Source organism: Leucopleurus acutus (genome assembly GCF_964270905.1).
Source record: "Leucopleurus acutus genome assembly, chromosome: 3".
Taxonomy (NCBI): domain Eukaryota; kingdom Metazoa; phylum Chordata; class Mammalia; order Artiodactyla; family Delphinidae; genus Leucopleurus; species Leucopleurus acutus.
In genome coordinates this window covers 4642479-4662311 of record NC_139145.1, presented here as the reverse complement: position 1 = coordinate 4662311, position 19833 = coordinate 4642479, and the positions used below count along the sequence as shown (strand labels likewise).

Sequence of the window (19833 nt, the reverse complement as noted above, 5' to 3'; positions counted from 1 at the left end):
TTGGTAGCTCTCCATGGTACTTTGAAACCATCAGGAGGCAGATGGGTTTGCTTCGTTGTCTATTCAGGATCTGGTGGTAGTGCTGGCAGCAAGCAGCAGGGGTTCTCTGTTTTGTTTGAAGGGGGTTTGTTTTTGCCACCTCGTGCAGTAACCTTCCTGTGGTTCCACGAGCCGTGTTCGGTGTGGCTGTGCACTGCTTGGTAGAAAACTATACAGCACAGAGTCTCAGAGTAAAGTCCCTGTACTCCACTTCATCCTTGGTTGTCTTGGCACTTGGTGCTATTGCGTAGCACTTGCTGTGAATATTAACCCTGACCGTGCTTCACGCTTATTTAAGGAGGTTGTGGAGGAGAATTAAAACGGATGCTTTGGCTGCACCATTGGAGATTTGTTGCAGGAGGTCTGCGGTGTCTAGGACCCCACAGATGTTTTACGACATGGAGCCAGAGTCAAAAACCACAGGCAGAAGTTGTAACCTTGCTTTGGGGGCAAGCAGACATATATAATTTGGCTCATTTAGGTTTGTCTTTGTTTGCTTTTAATTAGGAGGCAATACTTAAGAATTCCGAGATTTCAGGGGAAAGAATAATCCAGGTTTCTGATTTCTCTTGAAAAACAGCAGCCAGCCTCAGCCTGCGTTCCTGCACAGTAATGATTTGCCAGGACTAAGGAGCAGCTGCCACCTTGAGGTAGACTGTGCCTTCCTAGACACCGCGGTCTCCACCGACTTGCTTGGGACCTGGCCCGCTTCCCCCTTTTCCAGTGCCTGCCTGACCTTGGCTGCCATTTGGGTTTCAGCCCTGTCGTAGCACCTCTTAGACAGATGCTTGGCCTGAGTGGGGCCTGTAAGGAGATCCATGTGGGTTTCTCCCCTGTCTCAAGCCTCAAAGGAATTTTAGACCGGAACTGACTGGCAGGCTCCGGTTGATAGCTTGTGGCACAGTCGGAAGTGCCCTTGGTTTGTGTCTTGTCTCTGCCACTTACTTGCCCAGGAGCTTGGGCAAATTGTTTGACCTCAATTCCTGCATCTGTAGAATGGGAACGATGCTAATCAAGTCTGAGGATTGTTGTGTGAAAGGAACATATGGCATGGGATTGGCCCACTGGTAGGTGCGGATCTATGTCCGTTACTACTGGCTGTTAGTCTTCTGATTGGATGCCTAGGTAGAGAGAAAGCTCCTTTCGGGTTATAGCCAAGTTTCATCGAGACATTCCAGTGGGATCTGTCCTGTGTATCGTGGGATGTTTGGCAGTGCCCCTGACCTCTACCCAAATGTCTCTAGACGTTGTCAGATGTCCCCTCGGGGGCAAAATCGCACCTGTTTGAGTACCCCTGTGTTAGGGGATTCTGTTGACCCTCCCCCTGCCAAGAGACTGTGCAACATAGTCATCTGATCTACTAAAGTCCTAGGATGCTGCACACATTTAAATACACAAACGGAGCCGGGAGGGAGAGAGGAGGTAATTCACAGATGCTGGGGCATCACCCTGGTTTGTGCCGTCTGACCCACTGAGAATTTACTTTGGTGTATAATGTGAGTTAGGGATCTGACTCAGTCTTTTTCTCATCCTCAGCACAGTTGATATTTGGGGTTGGATCACTTGTGGTTGGGGGAGCATCCTGTGCACAGTAGGAGGCTGATCAGCATCCCTGACCTCCATCCACTAGATGCTGTTAGGAACTCCTCCCCATCGTGATACCCAGGAATGTTTTCAGACATTGCCCAGTGTCCAGGGGGTGGAGTTGGGGGCAAAATAAAAGTGTCCAAGAATAAACTGTTTGCCAACTAGAGCTTAGGGCTCACCCTCCCAACCTTTTTTTTCCATTATGGCCTTTTGGCAGCTGTAGGCATCATGGACTTCATGTCCCTGTTAAGGGGGAACAGTGTTTTCCATGACCTTCAGCACTGTTCCAAGTTCCAGGGGGGGGACCTTCCGAGATGCTCTGCATCTGGGCCATTCCCTTTCACGGGGGCTGAAGCCCAAGGCTGTGTCTGTAAGAGGAGTCGGCCTGTCCCAGTGTGCCCACCTCCAGCCACTGAGTCTAGGAGCCCAGCTCATCCTTTCCAATGGATCATTTTGACTCACTGGGCGCTCATTCTCCTGAAACCTGACAGAGACGACAGTGGTTTTTCCATGCACGTGTCTAGGAGGTAAGCTTTGCTTTTGCAGTACATTTTAAATGCCTTTGCTAAATTAAACTCCCCCAGGCTTGCCACACAGAATTTTGAGAATTCATCAGCCCAGAATTAACGCCTGTGTTGCATCTGTAACAGCAGAGCGGGAGTGGGGAAAACAGTTTGGAGAGTTTGGCTTCTCAGGTGGCAAGAGTGAGAAAACAGGCTACCGTTTGCTCAGAGGAGAAAGGATGTTTTGCAGCATTGATGTGGCCGCCGGGGATCTGAGAGTCCAGGGCCTGGGTTACTCATCATCAGTGCCACTTGGAGGGGGCCGCCTGCTTGTGGAGTCTTGTCAGAAAAATGGGGGTTGTGTTTGCTGACCACGTCGGCCACTGAGTGAGCGAGACGTGCTTCCACAGCTCAGGCACCAGCACGCTCTGTCTCCAGAATAGTCAGGCTCCAGCCGCCTCGCCCAGTCTGCAAGGCCACAAGACTTGCCCGAGCCTCCCTGTCACTGCCGCTTCTCACCTGGACAGCACCTGAGGGCTCCTCGCTGGCCCCCTGGCAACTCCTCCTGCCTCCCTGAGATCTGTTCTCCTCACCACTCCCAGGGTGATCTTCCCCGACGTCATATTACAAAACTTCATAACACGCAGAAATGGAAAGGATTCATGAGGACCACTGCCAGGGTGGTCTTTCAGAAAAATGAACCGGATCATATCACACCCCTGCTTGGACTCCTCACCATGATCCCCCTCCCCAAATTCACCTCCTGCCCTCACCTAAGGGAACTCTGGGGTCACATGGGCCTCCGGGTTCTTCCTGTCCTTAGGATGTTCGTTCTTGGGGCTCCCTCTGCCCGGCATACTCCACCTTCACCTGGTCGCTCCTTCACACCCAAGGTTCAGATGGCGCCTGGGAGAGGCCTTCCCCCCGCCGCGGCCCCCTTCTGCCCACCGCCCTGCTCCAGCGGCCGTCTAGCGCCTGCCTCCAGGGTTTCCTCATTGTCCCCGCACGCCTCCGGCTGCTTGTTTTTCTCTCCTCTTCCCACTAGATGGCTGCGGCCTCGTCCACCTTTCCTCCTGTCTACAGTGCCTGGTGCCTCGCACCTGGCTCATCGTGGGTTCTCAGGAAGTCGTGTTGCTGTGAGCAGGGCTTGGCTAGTGGGCCTGCCGTCGGCTCTCACCTCAGTGATCTCCTCGGCCTCAGAAGGGCTCAAGGGATTATGAGAGACTGTTTGTGGTGAGGTGTCCCCGTGTCCAGGCAGCTCTTGGAAGGGGCCAGACCGGGAGGTGTTTATCATTGTTGAGGGCCTGGCGACTGGAGACAGTCCTGGAGTCCAAGACCCCTGCTTTGAGACGGCGTCAGTGTATCTGCAGTCTCTGTGGAATTCTAGTAACAGTAGTAACGCCAGCGTGGAATTCGGACTGCATGCCAGCCACTTCCCCAGCACTTGATATGCATCATTTCCTTCAGTCCTTCCGAACCGACTGGGGTGTAGGTACCATCCCTGTTGACAGACACAGGCAGTATGTGGGGAAAGCGTGTGAACTTGCCCAGGGTCCCAGCCGCAGGTGGTTGAGGCCCATCTGAACACACCCAGAAACCAGCGCCCGCGTTCCCAAACTTCATCAGTTGGCCTGCAGCCTCAGCAGATTTTCTGGAGTCCTTAGCTCTCCTTCCTGTGAGGGGATTTCCGCTGTCTTCACTGGAACTTTCCCCTGAATCTTCGGCCGGCCGCTTGCATGGATACTTCACCTCAGCTGTGCTTGTGTCGCGCCATCTAGCGGCAGAATAGAAAAGTGCTGTCAAAGCTGGCTCCCCGATTTCTCAGTAGTTTTAGGTGAGGTTGCTGACTTTGTTTGATGTATTAATAGGTTTATGGGGTTTTTCCTCGATTTAAGGCACAGAGGTATCCAAAGTGCAGGGTCTGCCCCAGCAGCTTGTAGTCTGAGTGGGTGGGGCAGGGGTGGAGGGATCGGAGAGGGCTGCAGGGCTGGTGCTTCTAGAAGTAAAGAAGGCGGATGTGGCTTGGCCTGAGAGGGGTCGAGGGGGATGTGAGGCACCCAGCTTGGAAGTCAGGCTTAGGGTTCTGATCCCACCTCTGCTGTTTACCAGCTTCGTGACTTGGGCAGGACACGTGTCTCTCCGAGGCCTCAGTCTTGTTTCGTGATTTGCAAATCAGAGACGATAAATAATTTCTATGCCATAGGGCTGTGATGACATTGAATGAGATGGAGTATGTAAAGCGCCTGCCTCCGGGTCTAGTTAGGGCCATTCAGCACGTCCAAGTGGCTTATTACCCCCGCTGTTGTCAGAAATGTAGGGTCATGTTAGAGCCCTGAAGAGTGGCTCGGGTTTCAGTAGGTGATGGTAATTTTGTGATGAAGAGCATCCCAGAAAGAAGGGTATAAGATGAAAGATATACTGTCATCTCCCAAAACTGGGCCCCCCTATGATTTCCATGAGACAAGTTGAGAGCTGCCTGAGGAAAAATATATTCAAGTACCAAAAAAAGAATGAAGGGACCCACTGCCCACTAGCTGAGCCTGCGGTACACTGAAATCAGAGAGGTATTGCCTAGCAACAGCATGATTGAGATCAGTTCTACTCTTCACCAAAGAATTAGTTGGCGAACAGAGTTGACACATCGGTGACAAATTCACCTTTATGTTGCTGCACAGGACTGTTTATAATAATTCCTGAGAAAAGAAAGGACTCGAAGGCTTGAGATAGTAAGTGTCGCAGGATTAAAGCAGTTGGCACGTATTAACAGACTGTTGTTTGTGTTGGCAAGATGCTTTCCATATCTTTTGCACAGATAAGATTAAGACACATCGGCGCAGGATTAAAGCTCATTTTGCACAACTACCTTGCTGACACTTTGGACAAGAATTCTATGTGGCTTTCCAGATGGGGGTTATTTCCTGGCAGGTGTTCGATCCATCATTTAGGAGGGGAATAAACAGAACAGGCCAAGATAGTCCAGATTCCCTTCTCTGTGTGTTTTCCTGGGTCTACATATTTTCTTCTGTTTAGTTTAGCAGACATCCTCAGAGACGGAGGCTGGAGGCAGCCACGGGGGCGTGCCAGAGCTAGTCGAGGGACAGGCCTGCCCGTGGCTTCTGTGTACTTGCCTCCGTGCATAGTGTGAAGAAGGAAAGCCTGCATGCGGGGCTGAAAACACACAGAGAATGTGTGTGTTTTCACCTTCGGTTGTGAATGTGTTACGTACAGTCTCCCACGGTTACACGTTTGACAGCTGCAGAGGCGTAGCGGGCCTCACTGTTAAGCGTGGGTCTCCATTCTCTCCTCGAGGAGCCTGAGGGTCTGCCCTTGGTGTAACTGCACGCTCCTCTGAAGCAGATGGTCGCAAGACTTGCTGGAAGTCTCGGGCCCACCCCACAGTCCATCGCTCACCCTTTAGTTTCGTTTGTACTCTTCCAGAGATGTTTGTCTAGAATGTTTACTGACAGCTGCTTTATTCCTGATGTTACTTCTCAAAAGAAGAGTCCCAGTTTCTTAGCTTCAAGGCCCACCTGAGAGGGAAAGATGGGAGGAAGCAAAATGGGACGGTGACTTCTCCCTTTTGCCCTTGCGGTGCGTGGGTAGTAGCGGGGATCGGGGACCAGAGTCAGGCCCGCGTGGATTGGAGACCCAGCCCCACCTTGGACAAGTCGCTCGCCCTCTCTGAGTCTCCGTTCCTGTTCTGTAAACTAAGGACCTACCTCCTAAGGTGGTTGTGAAGTTTCAGGGCAGTGATGCGGATGAAGTGCTGAGCACCTAGGTGCCTGGCCCATAAGTATTTTCTGATCAATGACTGCTGGCCTGTGTGAGAGACCATCCCAGGGTTCTGGGAAACCCCATCTGGGAATGTCCTCGCTGTGACTACGTGGCAGAGGCTGGAGAAGTCTAAAGATGGGATCCCAAGACCTCTGTCACCCTGGAGGGTGGGGACACACACCCTTCTACCCCGGGACCACCTCTGGGGTCCAGGCCAGCTCCTTGCTCCCCTTCCCTTGCTTGCAGTAGGGACTTGGCCTCCTTTCCTCACATCCGGGCAGCTGCCGTCACCCACCCTCTCCCTAGGAGTTCCTCCTCCTTAGACTGGCTGCAGGGCAGTACCCACTGCGTCCCCTTCCTTGCTGGTCTGAAATAGACACAGGAGGCATTTTGTTTTAAGGGTTTTGCCACCAGTCAATCTCTGGGCAGAAAAGACACAGATGAAACCCTGAGTGCTGTACCCTGGCCTGCTTGTAGTGGTGGTATCAGGAAGCCCACTGTTTTAATTCTGACAAGTGTGGGGCTTCTTAAAACGCTCCTCCTCCTTTGGACCCTCCTTACCCACTATTTGAGGAGGCAGTTTACAGGCCCTCTCCCTGACAAAGACACTGTACACAGATTACAGCGATGCCTTCAGGGTGGGGCTTTTAGAACTTCCCACGCACCCACCCACCCAAGCCATCCGAGGACTTTCCCTTGTCCCAGGGCCCCTGGTCAGTCGTTTCTGCTTTAGTAGAAGGGCCTGCCTCCTTGGCAACCCCTTTGTTACCCAGAGACCTCCGCTCCCTGCAGGGAGAATGGTCTACGGCCCTTTGGGTCAAGAGGCAGCCTGCACCTTAGGGACCCCCGACTTCTTTGGAGCCATCTTTGGTTCCTTTGCTCAAGATAGGAACTGCCTGAGTGTGATTGGTGCTTACCTGCCAGGAGCTTCTACGCTGGGCCATGCAGGCGTGAGGGATTGCACTCCGCTCCTCTCCCCCTGGGCTGGGTTGTTTCCCGTCTGTCTTTAAGGGAGTCCAGTGGTGCCACCCTGACCTTCCTCCAGTTCCTCCAGTGCTGCCTCATTCCTCCCCGCTCCTGGTCACCTGGCTAAATGCTGCTCCTTCCGCTTAAGTGGCATTTCCTTCAAGAAGCCCTCCCTGATCTGCTCCTTCTCTGCAGCCTCACCGGGTTGAGTGCCCCAGCTCCGCGGTCTGAGTGCCTTCTGTGCTTCCCCTGTGTTGTAACGTTCAACTAAGTCTGATGTCAGCTCCTGGCAGGCAGGGGACATGTCTCTCCATGTCACCACCACACCATGGAAGCCAGCATGGTACCTGGTGCACAGTGGGCACTCAAATGTGTGGAGTCGCTGGAAGTTGTAGTTGACAAGTGACTGTCATGATTGCCTCTATGGACGTAGCGCGAGGTGCAGCTGGAGGAGTGGTTCCCGGCTCAGCTGGGTGGGCAGAGCACCCTGACAGTCACAGCCACGTCACCAGTGCCCCTGGGAGCAGGGAGGGGTCCCAGACATCTGGCAGAGGGGTGTCACAGGAGCAGAGATCTGCGACTTCCCACACCTGGGCTTACCTGTCTGTGCTTATCACCAGGACTGTGAAGACCAGGTCCGGAACCCAGTCCTGGTCCTTGGGGATCATAGCTGAGCTGCCCCAAGGTTTACATCCAAAGCAGACAGTTGGGTGGAGGATGGCAGGGGACAGGAGGGAGAGCCCGTGCTGTGGGCCGGGATGTCACCAAGGGGTGTCACCAGAGGCTACTCCTTTCAGCCTGTCCAGGTCTGTCCCCGGCCTCCTCGCCACCACCCACTGCCACCTGGGGGATCGGGGAAGCAGGGGTTTTCCCTTGCTGGGAGCTGGGATCATGGTTGGGCTCAGGCAGGGAGCCATCTGGGGCACAGGAGCTGAGGAGGGGCGTGTGGAGGAGGATGGGGGAGGGGTTCAGACCAAGAGCAGCCACCTTGGACTTGGCATCGGCACCTTGGGAAGCTGAGGTGAGGCCGACTCACCAAGCGTGTCCCAGACGGTAGTGCCTGCGCCACCCAGAGCAGGGCTGTTCTTTGAGGTGACTTGAGGGTTCCGAATCCCACCCCACTTCACACAGCAATGTTGGCCGCAGTCACCCACAGTTCTCAGGCCTCGTCACGGTGTTCCTGGAAAGGGGTTGCCTGGTCAGATAACTTTGGGGAACATTTGGTGAAACGGCTTTCTTTTTTTTTTCTTTTTTTTTTTTTATTAATTAATTTATTTATTTATGGCTGCGTTGGGTCTTTGTTTCTGTGCGCGGGCTTTCTCCAGTTGTGGCAAGCGGGAGCCACTCCTCATCGCGGTGCGCGGGCCTCTTACTATCGCGGCCTCTCTTATTGCGGAGCACAGGCTCCAGACGCGCAGGCTCAGTAGTTGTGGCTCACGGGCCCAGCCGCTCCACGGCACGTGGGATCCTCCCAGACCAGGGCTCGAACCCGTGTCCCCCGCATTAGCAGGCAGACTCTCAACCACTGCGCCACCAGGGAAGCCCCAAAACGGCTTTCTTTACTGTTGGTTTTCTTAACCCTTCTTATGTTGATGAGTCTATTCAACGCTCCAGGTGGGCTGTTTTTTTACAGACTAATTTGATCAAGGAGAGTTTATTTATTTGGCTGCGTCAGGTCTTAGTTGTGGCATGCGGACTGTTTGCTGTGGTGCGCAGGCTTCTCCCTACTTGGCGCGCGGGCTTAGTTGCTCCACAGCTTGTGGGATCTTAGTTCCCCGACCAGGGATCGAACCCGTGTCCCCTGCATTGGAAGGCAGATTCTTAACCACTGGATCACCAGGGAAGTCCCAGGGAGCACTTCACAGAACCAAAAAACAAAGAAAAAAACACCTGGTGGACAGAATCTGGATCAAATAACGTGTATTTGGTTAACATTTTAATATTTTAGGTCTTTGCAGTGGCCTAGGTCTCTCTACAAATCTCTGGTGGTGGTTTTCCCTTCACTTGTGAAAGAAAAGCTGGACTGGGGCTTCAGGCAGGTCCAAGGAGCCTCGTTGCTTTTGTCCCCTGTTCGTTCCCCAAACTTGGGTTTCAGTTGGCTGGATGACGCTGCTTTTTCGGTGACAACCAGAAGCAGTGGTGATGTGGGACAGTTAAAGACAGTCTGCCTGGAAGGGGGCACGCGTGTGTTGCTGCCGTGGAGTCGGGACTAGCTTGCAGTTTACGGACTTTGGGCCCTAAAAGCGGATGAGCAGAAATGAAACACGCGTGGCTCTGATGCTTTGTGTCTTTGGTAGAGAACTGACCAAAGTTCTGTCCCCCAAACCTGCCCTCCGCAGGGGTCCCTGTGGCCCGCGAGGTGGGCTGCCAGGGCCCAGGCCTCCCTGGCCCCAGCCCGTGTGGCCCACGGCGTTCCGCTTGCTCTCTAACTGCTTGTTGAGCACGTGTTATGTGTGAGACTGTGTTTGGCTCTGAAGATACAGAGGCGAACACAACAGAGGCCCCACTCTTACGGAGCTTAAGGTCCAGGAGAGGATACTGCCAGGGGAGCAAATAAGCACATAGCATGTGCGCGCGCGCGCGCACACACACACACACACACACACACACACACACACACACACACACGGCCAAGTAAACAGACACACCCCTTCCCTTTTCATCAGACGTTTTACCCTGAAGTTTTCTGCCCCCGGCTTCCCGTTCCGCATTTTCCACATTTTTCCCGTGATGCCTTGCACAGAACAAGGGCTTCATAAATATTTATGTGATCTCATAGCAGCTGGTGCTACCCATGTGAAGAAGTACAGAAGGGGTTTAGTTCAAACATTTACTGGACGGTTCTTACACTGCACACACCAGGTGACAGGCTGCGTGCAGAGCTGTTTCAGATGCTGTGTCTGTGATCTCTCAGCATCCCTGACAGGTACCCTTGGTGTAACCCATGCAGGATATAAGCCAGAGCAGGCTTCAGGAGCCCAGTTCAAACTGGGAGCATCCTAGAGGAGGTGGTGTCTCTACCTGAATGTGTGTCTGCCATGGAAGAGAAGATGAGAATGTCTTGGAGGCAGAGGGACTAAGCCAGGCAGAAGTCCAGAAGTGTGGGACATGCTGGGGGCTCTTCAGTGCCACAGTCATGGTTGGTGCGGGGTGCCCTTTTTGAATGGCCTTCGACCCTAGTCTGGGAGGATGTTGCTGAGTTGAAAGTGTGAGTTTCACACCAGTGGTTCTGGCTGCTCTGTGGAGGCCTCACTTCAGGGGGTGAGGGTAGAGGCGGAGAAAGAAGGGAGGTCTGAACTACAGCAGTGGAGGTGATGAGGGTAGGTCTGCTTTCCAAGCTCAGAGCCCCATGCCCCCCTCTCGCTGGCCTCTGCCCGCAGCCGTGCGACATGCCCCGTTGCCGTGCAGGAGGGTTCCTCCAGCAGATGGGACCGCTCCCAGCTTGCGCCCGGACACTGCCGTGTGGTCCAGGAGGTGCTGGGCAGGACCTTTGCACCAGAGGCAGCCTCCTGCTGAAACTAATTCTGTTCCCGTCCTGCCCCGGGGGCCCACAGGCAGCCCCTCCTGGGTGCCTGCACATCAGCCATCACAGTTCCAGCACCAGGAAGCTCTTCCTCTACCACTCAGATGCTTCCTCTCCGTTCCAGTCCTTCCTTACAGCCTGGCAGTCATTTTCTCAGTGCCCCCCTTGCCTTACTCATCCCTCCATCAAATATTTGTTGAATCCCTGCAGGGTGCCGATTACTGTTCTCAGACCGTGGGACACAAGGGGAGCGAGGCAGAGGCTCCGATCTCATGGAGGTGATCCCTTACTAGGGGAGACAGACCAAAATAAACCCACACACACGGTACATCAGGTGGTGATGCCTGCTAGGAAGAGAAAGAGAGCATCTTGGCTTCACTGTGAGGCCAGTCCCAGGTTTCTTCTACAGGGTATGGTGTGTGTTTAATTAAGTCTACAGCGGCTAGGCCTCTTCTCCCGGAGAGGCCGGAGGCTCTTAGAGACAAGGGACAGACAGAAGTCAAGCTCAGGCCAGCTTAACCAAAAATCAGCATTTGCTGGCCTCACTGAAGAGTCAGGGTGGGGTGGGGTTAGCTTCGGGCCTGCTGACCCAGGGCTTCCAGCCGTGTCTCCAGGGTTCAGTTTCCTCCTCCATCCCCAGCTCTGCTTCCTGCTGAATTGGCTCTGCTCCAGGGCCCCTTGTGGTGACACCCAGCTGCTGGCAGCCCCAGCAGGGAAAGAGCGCCCCTTCCCCAGTAGCTCCAACGGAAGTCCTGGACCCGAGTCTCATTCGCTGGCAGCGGCCTGGCCTTATTCATGTGCCGCCGTGTCCCCTGGGGCCAGGGCATGCAGTATTCTCCTCCTTGAGCCTGGAGCCAGGTTGGGCTCCATCTAAACCACGGAGGTGAGGAAGGGGGGGGGGGCGGGGGCCCTAGGCTGACCAAAATCCCAGCTCCTTCCTGCACACCCCCGAGCCTTGCGGCTGGCGGGCAGTCGGTTGCAGAAGTGAGGCTGGAGTCTGGACCCACAGCCCCGGGTGCTAGGCTTATGGGGTAAAGGGCAGCGCCAGAAGGTGTCTGGGCTCGCCCGTGGTAGACATGGTGTGGAGAAGCTGCAGCTGTCCCCAGAGTCCCTCCAGCTTTCCTTTGCTGTCATTTACTGCCCAGCAGTAAGCACATTCATGCTTTCATTCGATCCCCCGGGTTTGTGGAGCAACTGTGCATCTGTGCTGGGGAGACAGCTGTCTTGGGAAGCGTGGAAGACCCTTCCACGCCTCCACCCTCCTCCCTTGTGGCAGTTTGGTCTCCTAGATGTCATTCACCCCAGTGGTTGCGTGGGCTGTGCCTGGGGAGGACTGTCGTGGTGAATCGGACCCAAGTGCCACAAGACTTCAGTGAGCACAGCGGAGGGAATGGTCACCGTCGGTGGGCTGTGGCCCCAAAGTGAAGATTGGCATCTGTCCTACTCCTCTGTAGGGTGGGAGTTTTGGGGGTGGGGAGTGGGACAGTGTCCATTTGCCCATCTCGGACTTGTCCTTTTGCCTCCCAGACCTTGTCCCTCCCGCCCCCTGTCTTCTTTACTGTGGGTGATCGCCTTCGCCCCCTTCCCCAAACTCTGTTCTGTGTTTCCTGCACTCCTTTTACAACCGTCCCAAATCCTTCGCGTCGCCACCATCCGCCCCTCGGGCTCCCTGTCCCCTTCACACCTGCCCCTCTCCCTTCACTCTTCTCCTTGAGGCTTCAGCACAGCTGCCTCTTCTCGGGAGCGTTTCCCTGATGCTCCAGACCAGACCCTCGGACCGCGTCCCCCACAAGCGCTCTCATGGCCCGCAAACTGTGTCCCCTCCCGCGTAGTGGTCCTGCCGGGTTAAAGCTGTGTGAGTGCGGGTTCCTGGTTCACCTCGGCTCCCCACAACTGAGGGAGGGGGAAGGGTCGTGCGAGTGCTCCCCAAATTCGTGATCCCCCGGCTTCCCATCCACGCCACTCTCCAGGCCTCGAGTGCTGAGAGAGGCCCCGGGCACGCCCGCAGGACTCATGAGCGCACCCAGAGCCACGCGCCCCGGCCCCAGGCAGTGAGACAGGCGCCTCTGGGCCCCCCCACGGGTTAAGGCAGTCCTCGTCCAGAACCCGCTGGCCAGCGGCAGGGCCTTCCTGAGCGGCCGCCTGCTCGAGCAAGTGGCCAAGAGCCATGGACTCAGCTGCCTGAGAACGAACGACTGGCGGCATCTCCCTGGTCCAGTGACAACATCCCAAAGGGTTTCTTCCTTCAGCAGCAGCTGTGCAAGATGGCCTTTCAGACTTCTCACAACTCCACGCTTTTTTTTTTTTAACGGGCGCTCACTTAGAGACCCAGGTGGAATGCAGGGCTGACTTGAGCGGAGTAAGCTCTCCAAAGAGCATGCGTCCCGTGGGCAGAGGTTGCAAATGGGTCATCCCTGGCCTCAGCTGGCCTGCAGATGTGGAAAAATTAAAAACCTAGGGATTTCCCTGGTGGGCCAGTGGTCAAAAATCGACAATTTCATTGCTGGGGTCCGGGTTCAATCTCTGGTCGGGGAGCTAAGATCCTGCAAGCCACATGGCGCGACCAAAAAAAAAAAAAAATGAAAAAACTGAACTAGTCTCCAGCCTTTGAAATTGGGGACCTGACATCTCTGCCCCTCGTTCCTGCAGCACCACGGTTGGTGGCGCTGAGTAGCAGCCACCCGGGCACCCTGCAGCCTGCCACCCTCCACACCGCACTCCCTCCATCAGTGACATGGCCTGTTCTGAGTGAGTCTTGGAACCTTTTTATTGGTGTGTACATGCACACAGAAAAGTGCACGTATCCTACCACTGTGTAGAGTTTTTTCACACTGAACACTTCCCCTCATCCATGTGAAGAAACTGTTTTCTAAGCTATTTGATGATCTTTTGAGTTACTAGTTTTATACCAGGTTTGTTTTTTGTTTTTACTTATTACAAACGAATGTAGCTTTGTTTACTGTACGAATATAGTGTTGGGGGGAAAAACACCAATTTTTCTTTTTGCAGAAAAGCCTGCCATTGCTCCGCCCGTCTTTGTGTTTCAGAAGGATAAAGGACAAAAGGTAAGGGGCCGGTATGTTCTCCCTTCACGTGGTTAACTCTGCCTTGTTTTCTCCCCAAGCTCTCTCTCCCCAGGTCGCATGGCCGAGGAACCTTCTGCCATGGAGAAAAAGCCCGGTGGCTTTAGGTCACCATGGCAAGAGGTTAAGATGGGGTGTGTATGGACACGGCTCAGAGACCCTGCTTTAAAAAAGCAGTGGAAGAATCAGCTTCCTTCTCATTCCTAATGATTTGCTTTAGAAGTACTGCTGTGCATTAGGAAATCTGGTAGGAGGGAGAGAAAGGGGGCCGGGGACGGGGGGAGGGAGGAGAGGAGAGGGAGCAGTGCTGGTTAAGGGGAAAGTAGGACCTTTAAAGATTTTCGCGGGATTTTTTTGGCCCCAACCAACTTGCCATAAATGCATTTTGAACAATTAGTAGTCAGCTTGCATTATATATTCACCACCCATCTTTGTTAGGTTGCTTCCCCCTTCTTGGGCTTTAAATGTCTCGTTTTCCCTGATGTACCTCGCCTAATTCATCGTGATGAGCTAGCAGCCCGTCAGAGGACTGGTGGGTGCATGCGGCGGTGCCTTCCCACAAAGTCGCGTGTGGTTGCTTATCTTGAAGTCATTGGGGTGGTCTCCCTCCCTGAACGGATCAGCCTGGAAGGTCCGGGTTGTGTCCAGAGATGGTTGGTGTTCTGTGGTGATGCCTCCCAAGTTTGTATGAGGACTCCCCCTATTTGTCAAAAAAATGGATGGTCCCTGCCCTCATGCCTGGGACATGAGAGCAGGTGTGATGTCATACCACGGCAAGATTTCAGGGTGACCAATGCGCTGCGTTGATGCAGGTGTTCTGAAATCCGTGTGCGTCTTGTTGATGAGGACAGCATTTGAGGGGCTTCTCGGCTCAGGGCTGTGACGCACAGACCAGGTGCTCGGGTGGATATCCAGTCCCCCCACAGGGTGGCCAGCTTTGAGTTTGGGGGCTGCTGGCCTGGCGATTTAGGACTCCTGGCGGCCCAGCTGCTGCTTGTAAACCCTGCCCCTTGGCCTGAAAAGAGAGCAGCCCCAGCGTTCAAGGGCTGTGCCGGGGAGGGCGCAAGTGCGTGGAGGGTGCGGGAAGGAGAAGCGGCTGCCCTGAGACCCCTACCCGCACCCCCGCGCAGGGTGTCTTCTGTGTCAGCCGGGGCTCATCTGCTAGGCTTGTTCTCAAATTAATCTCTCCCGTTGTTAATTCTTATGCCGAAGAATCTTTTTAGGAAACAAAACAAGGAAATGTTCTTCCCTTTTGGTTTCAGTTTTCCGAGTGGTATTTTCAAGATACATCAACCTCTGCCGTCCCCTCTCCCTTGGGCCCTGACCAGTGCATACATGTGTTTTTATCATTTGTCCTTTGGAAGTTCAGTCACTGTGAAGGGGCTTGATGTGCTTCTGGCTTTTAGAGGTGGGTGTGTTTGGTTTCTGCTTCAGATGTAAAAGTCACTTCTCTTAGGTTTTCCGTAAAATCGGGATTTTCTAGAATTTTGAGTTTTGTTATGATTTTCTTTTGAACCACTTTTAGTTGGAAACAGGGGTCAGCCAACTAAGAGGGCTGCTCCCACTGCTGTTTTTGTCAATAAAGCTTTATTGGCGTTCGGCCCCGCCTGGCCCGTGCAGAGAGCTGAGTTCACACCTGTGCTGTCCACAGCAGAGTGAAGGGGTTTGGACTGAGACCAGTTAGCCTGCAAAGTCGAACATATTTAGTATCTGGCCCTTTACAGAAAAAGTTTGCCAACCCAGATTTGAAACAAGTAATTGGAATGAATAATTCTTAAAACCTGAAGACTTTCTGACAGCCAGCAGGGTGAAACGCTAAAACGTAATGTTTATTTGACTTGAATTTAAAATGCTTTTAAAATGACTAACTCTTATTTCAGTACTGTTTTCACGGTTGAGGTGGTTCTGTTGCTTCGTAATTCAAAGGCTGACTTACACGTGTCACCTTCAGAAGGTTGATGCCAATTACATAAACGGGGTGAGGTTGAACCCGAAGAGTCTCCAGGGAGGTGCTCGTCACCGTGAAAACGTGCGCATCAAAATATTGACTCAGTGCCAGCTCTAAATGGGCTTCTAGAAATAACTGACCTCCAGCTCTTCAGAGTTCGCCTGCTGTCACACTTGTGTGACAAGATGATCGGAAGGGCACGGAAAACCTCTGCGTCTAACGGCAGAGGCCGGAGGAGCCTGCATGTCCGTCGGGGCCGCCCTCTGAGCTGCCGGGTGGGCGGCTGCCCAGTGGACACGGAGCCCTCCTCCTTTCTCTGCTGCTATGACAGCTCGGGCGTCGGGCGGGAAGGAAGCGGAGAGGCTTGGACAGCCGGCTCCATGGCCGCGTGGCTCCCCGGCCCAGGGGAAGCGACGGGAAGGTAGGTCTGCAAGGAGTGGCCACGACACTTCTCACAAAATGACACCTTGAGACCCTCCCAGCTTCCCCCCCTTGCCGCGATTTCAGCCCTCCCTCCTCACGCCACAGTAGCAAGAGTTGGGAAGATCTGTTCAGGTTGCCGTTGTTTTTTTCTGAGGGAGCTTTTATTTTCCCTTTTCAACTTTCTGTTTTTGAAAATTTTTTTCAAATCCTCAGTAAAGCTAAAAGAATGGTACTGTGGACCCTTGGGTATCCTTCACCTGGCTTCACCGTTAACATTTTTATCATAAATGCCAGAAACGCTCGACTATAAGTTGCACCCACCTGACAGTTTTCCCCTAAATACTTCAGCACAAGTGTCTCCTAGGAATTCTTCTCCATGGCCCCAGTGCCATGGGCACGCCTGAGAAAATGATAATTAATTCAGAAATACCCTCTAATAGATAGTCCACATTGAAATTTTCCTAATTGTCACCTAGGTCTCCCATACAGCTGTTTTTTGAGCCACTTTTTGATCCACAAAGATCAAGAAGTCCCGTTGTCAACTGTGGGAGCATTACCTTCTTTCAGTGAATGATCTCTAAACCACCAGTGCCCCAGTGGGATGCACTCCAAGAGCCCACAGCCCCCTTCAAAGGCTTTGAAATCAAAAAGAAAAAAATTAGGCTGCCAGCCCAGGCGTTTTGGTGTTGGTTTGGTGACAAAGACACACAAGATTTTCCGTCAGTCCCATAGACAGTTGGAGTTGCATTTGCAGCAAACCACAGCTTGGTGGTGGTGGCCTGCCGGTGGCATCCCGTGGTCTCAGGACAAGTCGTCAGATCCTCCCACTGTTCCGTGTTAGAGCATCGGGCAGCAGCGGAACTCCAGTCCTGACGCCCGAAATGCAAACCTGGAGCCAGACTGACAGCACAGGAACTGTCTCTACTGCTTTCCTGTTCTTGAGCTTCCTCAAGATGGCGCTCTTCACAAAATGCTTGCATTTCCACCCATTTGTGTTTTAGGGGCAAAAATGAAACCTTTTCTTAACTGGCTTGAATGGAGACAGACAGTTTTTTTCTCTTTAATGTGAAGAGAATTTGAATCTCCTTCCGTAGTTTGTTTCACTGTTTGTGACGACTGAACATTTCTTTCATTTACTTTGTTTTCCAAATATTTGCTAATCTGAAGGCAGAAGATTTTGGGGTTGCACTGGCAGGATAATGTCCATTTACCAAAAAGGCAGAAAGCAGTTACAGCAGCAGTTGGGCAGGAAGCAGGGTGTCACCGACAACACTGGGAGCTTACTGTGTGTGTAACAAGCGTACCCTGTATGCGTGGTTTTTTGTCGGCCATGTATATTTTAGGATGATGTCAAAGCCTGCCAAAATCTCGATGTCCGATTTTAACAAACATGTTGAAAAACTACAGGCTCTATCTTGGTTCCTTAGAGCTTACTCAGACCCAAGGAGAAAATGCTGGAATGGCATTTGTATTTCTTTTTGGTCCTCCGACTTAGGCTTCATCTCTAGTCTGCCATGCCATGAGGGCATTTCTACATTTATATTCGTAAAGCAGGGATTTTAAAAAAAAATCCAAGTGGTTCTGAACAGAGATAGGCAATTTCCCCTAGAGCTCTGGGTTTCATTTTCTCTTTAAAATGGTGTTAAATCTCTAGCCATAAAGTAGCAGCAGACTGGTGCGTGGACCAACCTCGGTGCCTTGGACAGGTTTGAGGAATGGCCTGGGAAGGAGGGCCTTTTATGTCTTTGGCTCTCCCCTGCATAGGAAGAGTCAATTTGGGTGGCTTTTTTAGATGTATGGATGAGTTGTGTTGCTTTTGCTTTTTCATAAGAATGTTTGAAAGTTCTCTTAAAATCCTCTATGTAGTTCCTTTCATCTAGCAGGCTCACACATTTAAAAATAGTCCCAAGTCCTATCTAAAGAGGTTTCAGTCACTTCACAGGCAGGAAGAACACAGCCGTGTCTGCAGGGAGGCAGGGTGGCCCCGTGGTCATTTAGTTCACAAAGCGAGAGAAACGTGTGGTGGACGATGCCAGGCAGGAGGCTTGGGGACCGGAGCCCATGTATTTTATAACAGGACACCGGCTCTGTAACGCACCTCTCAAGAAGAATCTTGGCCACAGAGCCCTCAGCCCATGGAAGCCCCTTTAGAATCCCAAGAACCACCTCAAAGGATGCCGGGGGCGGGGTCTGTGCTTTTGAGGACGAAGACTTTGGGGACCGGCTTCCCCTTACCCTGGCTGTTTTCTAGATAAGCCCTGGCTCGGAATGTGCGGTGGGAGTCTGGGAGAATTGTAGGCCGAGGGGCTCCCTCCTTCAGCCGGAGCCCCACCCACCTGTCACTGATACAAAACCGGCTCTCTGTGTGTCTGCCAACTCGCGGGGTCACCCCACACCTGCGCTCGCCGAGCAAGAAAGCGTTCCCTTCCTCTCGGGTTTAAGCGGCAGAGATGGGAAGGTGCTGGCGGGGCCGCAGCCAGTGCAGAAGCCCTGGCCCCGCCGCCCTGGCTCTCCCAGTGGCCAGACAGGGTGCTGGCGCCCACCTCCCCTCACGAGTATGTTTGAGTGGATGGGTAATTAAGCCCTGGGGACAGTTTGACACAATTGCCCCTGTTCCCCTCTGCTAGAGGCACCGCCCCCGTCTTGGTCACAGGGATGTTTCCTCAGTCACTGCCATCGGCAGAGGATCTCTGTGCCACAGGGGCCACCTTGCAGTTTTCAGAAGGAGGGTCCAACTTCTTGCACACCTCAGAGCTCCCTGCCAGGTCCGACAGCAGCAGGTCCGCGCTCACTGCCCTTCTGTCAGTGTGGAGGGCTGGCTCTGTGGAGCAGAACGCGGTAGCATGTGCCGGGTCTCTTGGCCTGACCTCCCAGGCAGGAGCTGCTGAAGGCCGAGCATCTCCAGACCTTCCCCTGCCCCCCTCCCCTGCCCCGCGTTGCTGGCTTTATTTACATTGAAGGAAAATTGTCTTTTTTGCTCCCAGTCCTCTGCAGAGCAAAAAGACTTGTCGGATTCGGGAGAGGAGCCTCGGGGGGAGGCTGAGGCCCCCCACCATGGCACGGGTCACCCCGAGTCAGCTGGTGAGCATGCCCTAGAGCTTCCTGCCCCCGCTAGCGCTTCAGCCAGCGCTCCTGAAGCCCAGCTTCCTCCTTTTCCACGAGAACTGGCAGGGGTAAGTCCACCTCCACCCGGCATCCCATGGCCCGGGGCTCCCAACCCAGACTGGCCCCTTTCCCTCCGGGCCCCTCAGATCCACACCCCAGGTTGTCAGCAGCTGATGATAACTGAAAAGATAACAAAGGCCCTCCAGCTCCCTTTAATTCCTGCTGCCAAAAAGTCAGGAAAGAGGAAGTCCCCTTTTACAGTGAGACTTTTCTAGTTGGGGGAACCTTTACCCATAGCCAGAAGCTAGTCCTGGTTCCTGAAGGAGGCGAGGGGGCAAAAGAGGAATTGAGTAGTGGGGTAGAACCTTCCACAGCAAATTCGGCCCCTTCTCCCTCCTTCCATTTTTCCTTCTCCTCTCCCTGAATTTGGGCATTCAAGTTCAGTTATCTTAGAAACACAAAAGGCTCCGGCTTCCTTGACCTATAGGAAAAGGTGTCTACCGCAGATTGCTTTGCAAGACTGGTTGTGTTTGGGCTGTGGTTGGGCTGTGAACTGCTTGTCTTCAATCAACGCAGGAAGAAGAAGAGACTCTTCCTTTGAATCCAGAGGGAATCCCTTGAGCCCTTTATCTTTGTATTCAGAAGGCTTTTGAAGATTATAGGTGGAGAAGATTGTGAGCTCTCCAGAACAAGAAATGTCTTGAGTTTTTGGAGTTTGATAAATTGGGAAAGGTAAACATTAGCCTACATTCAGGATCGAAAACCTCGTCGTCTCGGTACCTAGTGACAGAGTCCCCCATTCTCATGACAGGGGAAAATGACTGTCAAGAAAACAGAGGATCCCGCTCTGCCACACTGAACCCTGGGCAGCCTTGCAGGGTG

The 19833-nt window shown here is 53.3% G+C and overlaps 1 protein-coding gene across 3 annotated transcripts in view; it reads left to right on the top strand.

Annotated features, from left to right (window-relative positions):
- The window catches only part of RANBP3 (RAN binding protein 3), a 54366-nt gene that overhangs the window by 5389 nt on the left and 29144 nt on the right, over positions 1–19833 (top strand). For 2 of the 3 annotated variants that reach the window (XM_082837311.1, XM_082837310.1), the window contains exons 2-3: positions 13402–13457; positions 18831–19019. In XM_082837311.1, coding sequence (XP_082693437.1) covers positions 13402–13457; positions 18831–19019 — 245 coding nt within the window. The remainder of the gene's footprint in view (positions 1–13401; positions 13458–18830; positions 19020–19833) is intronic. The other variant, XM_082837309.1, reaches the window with a different exon arrangement.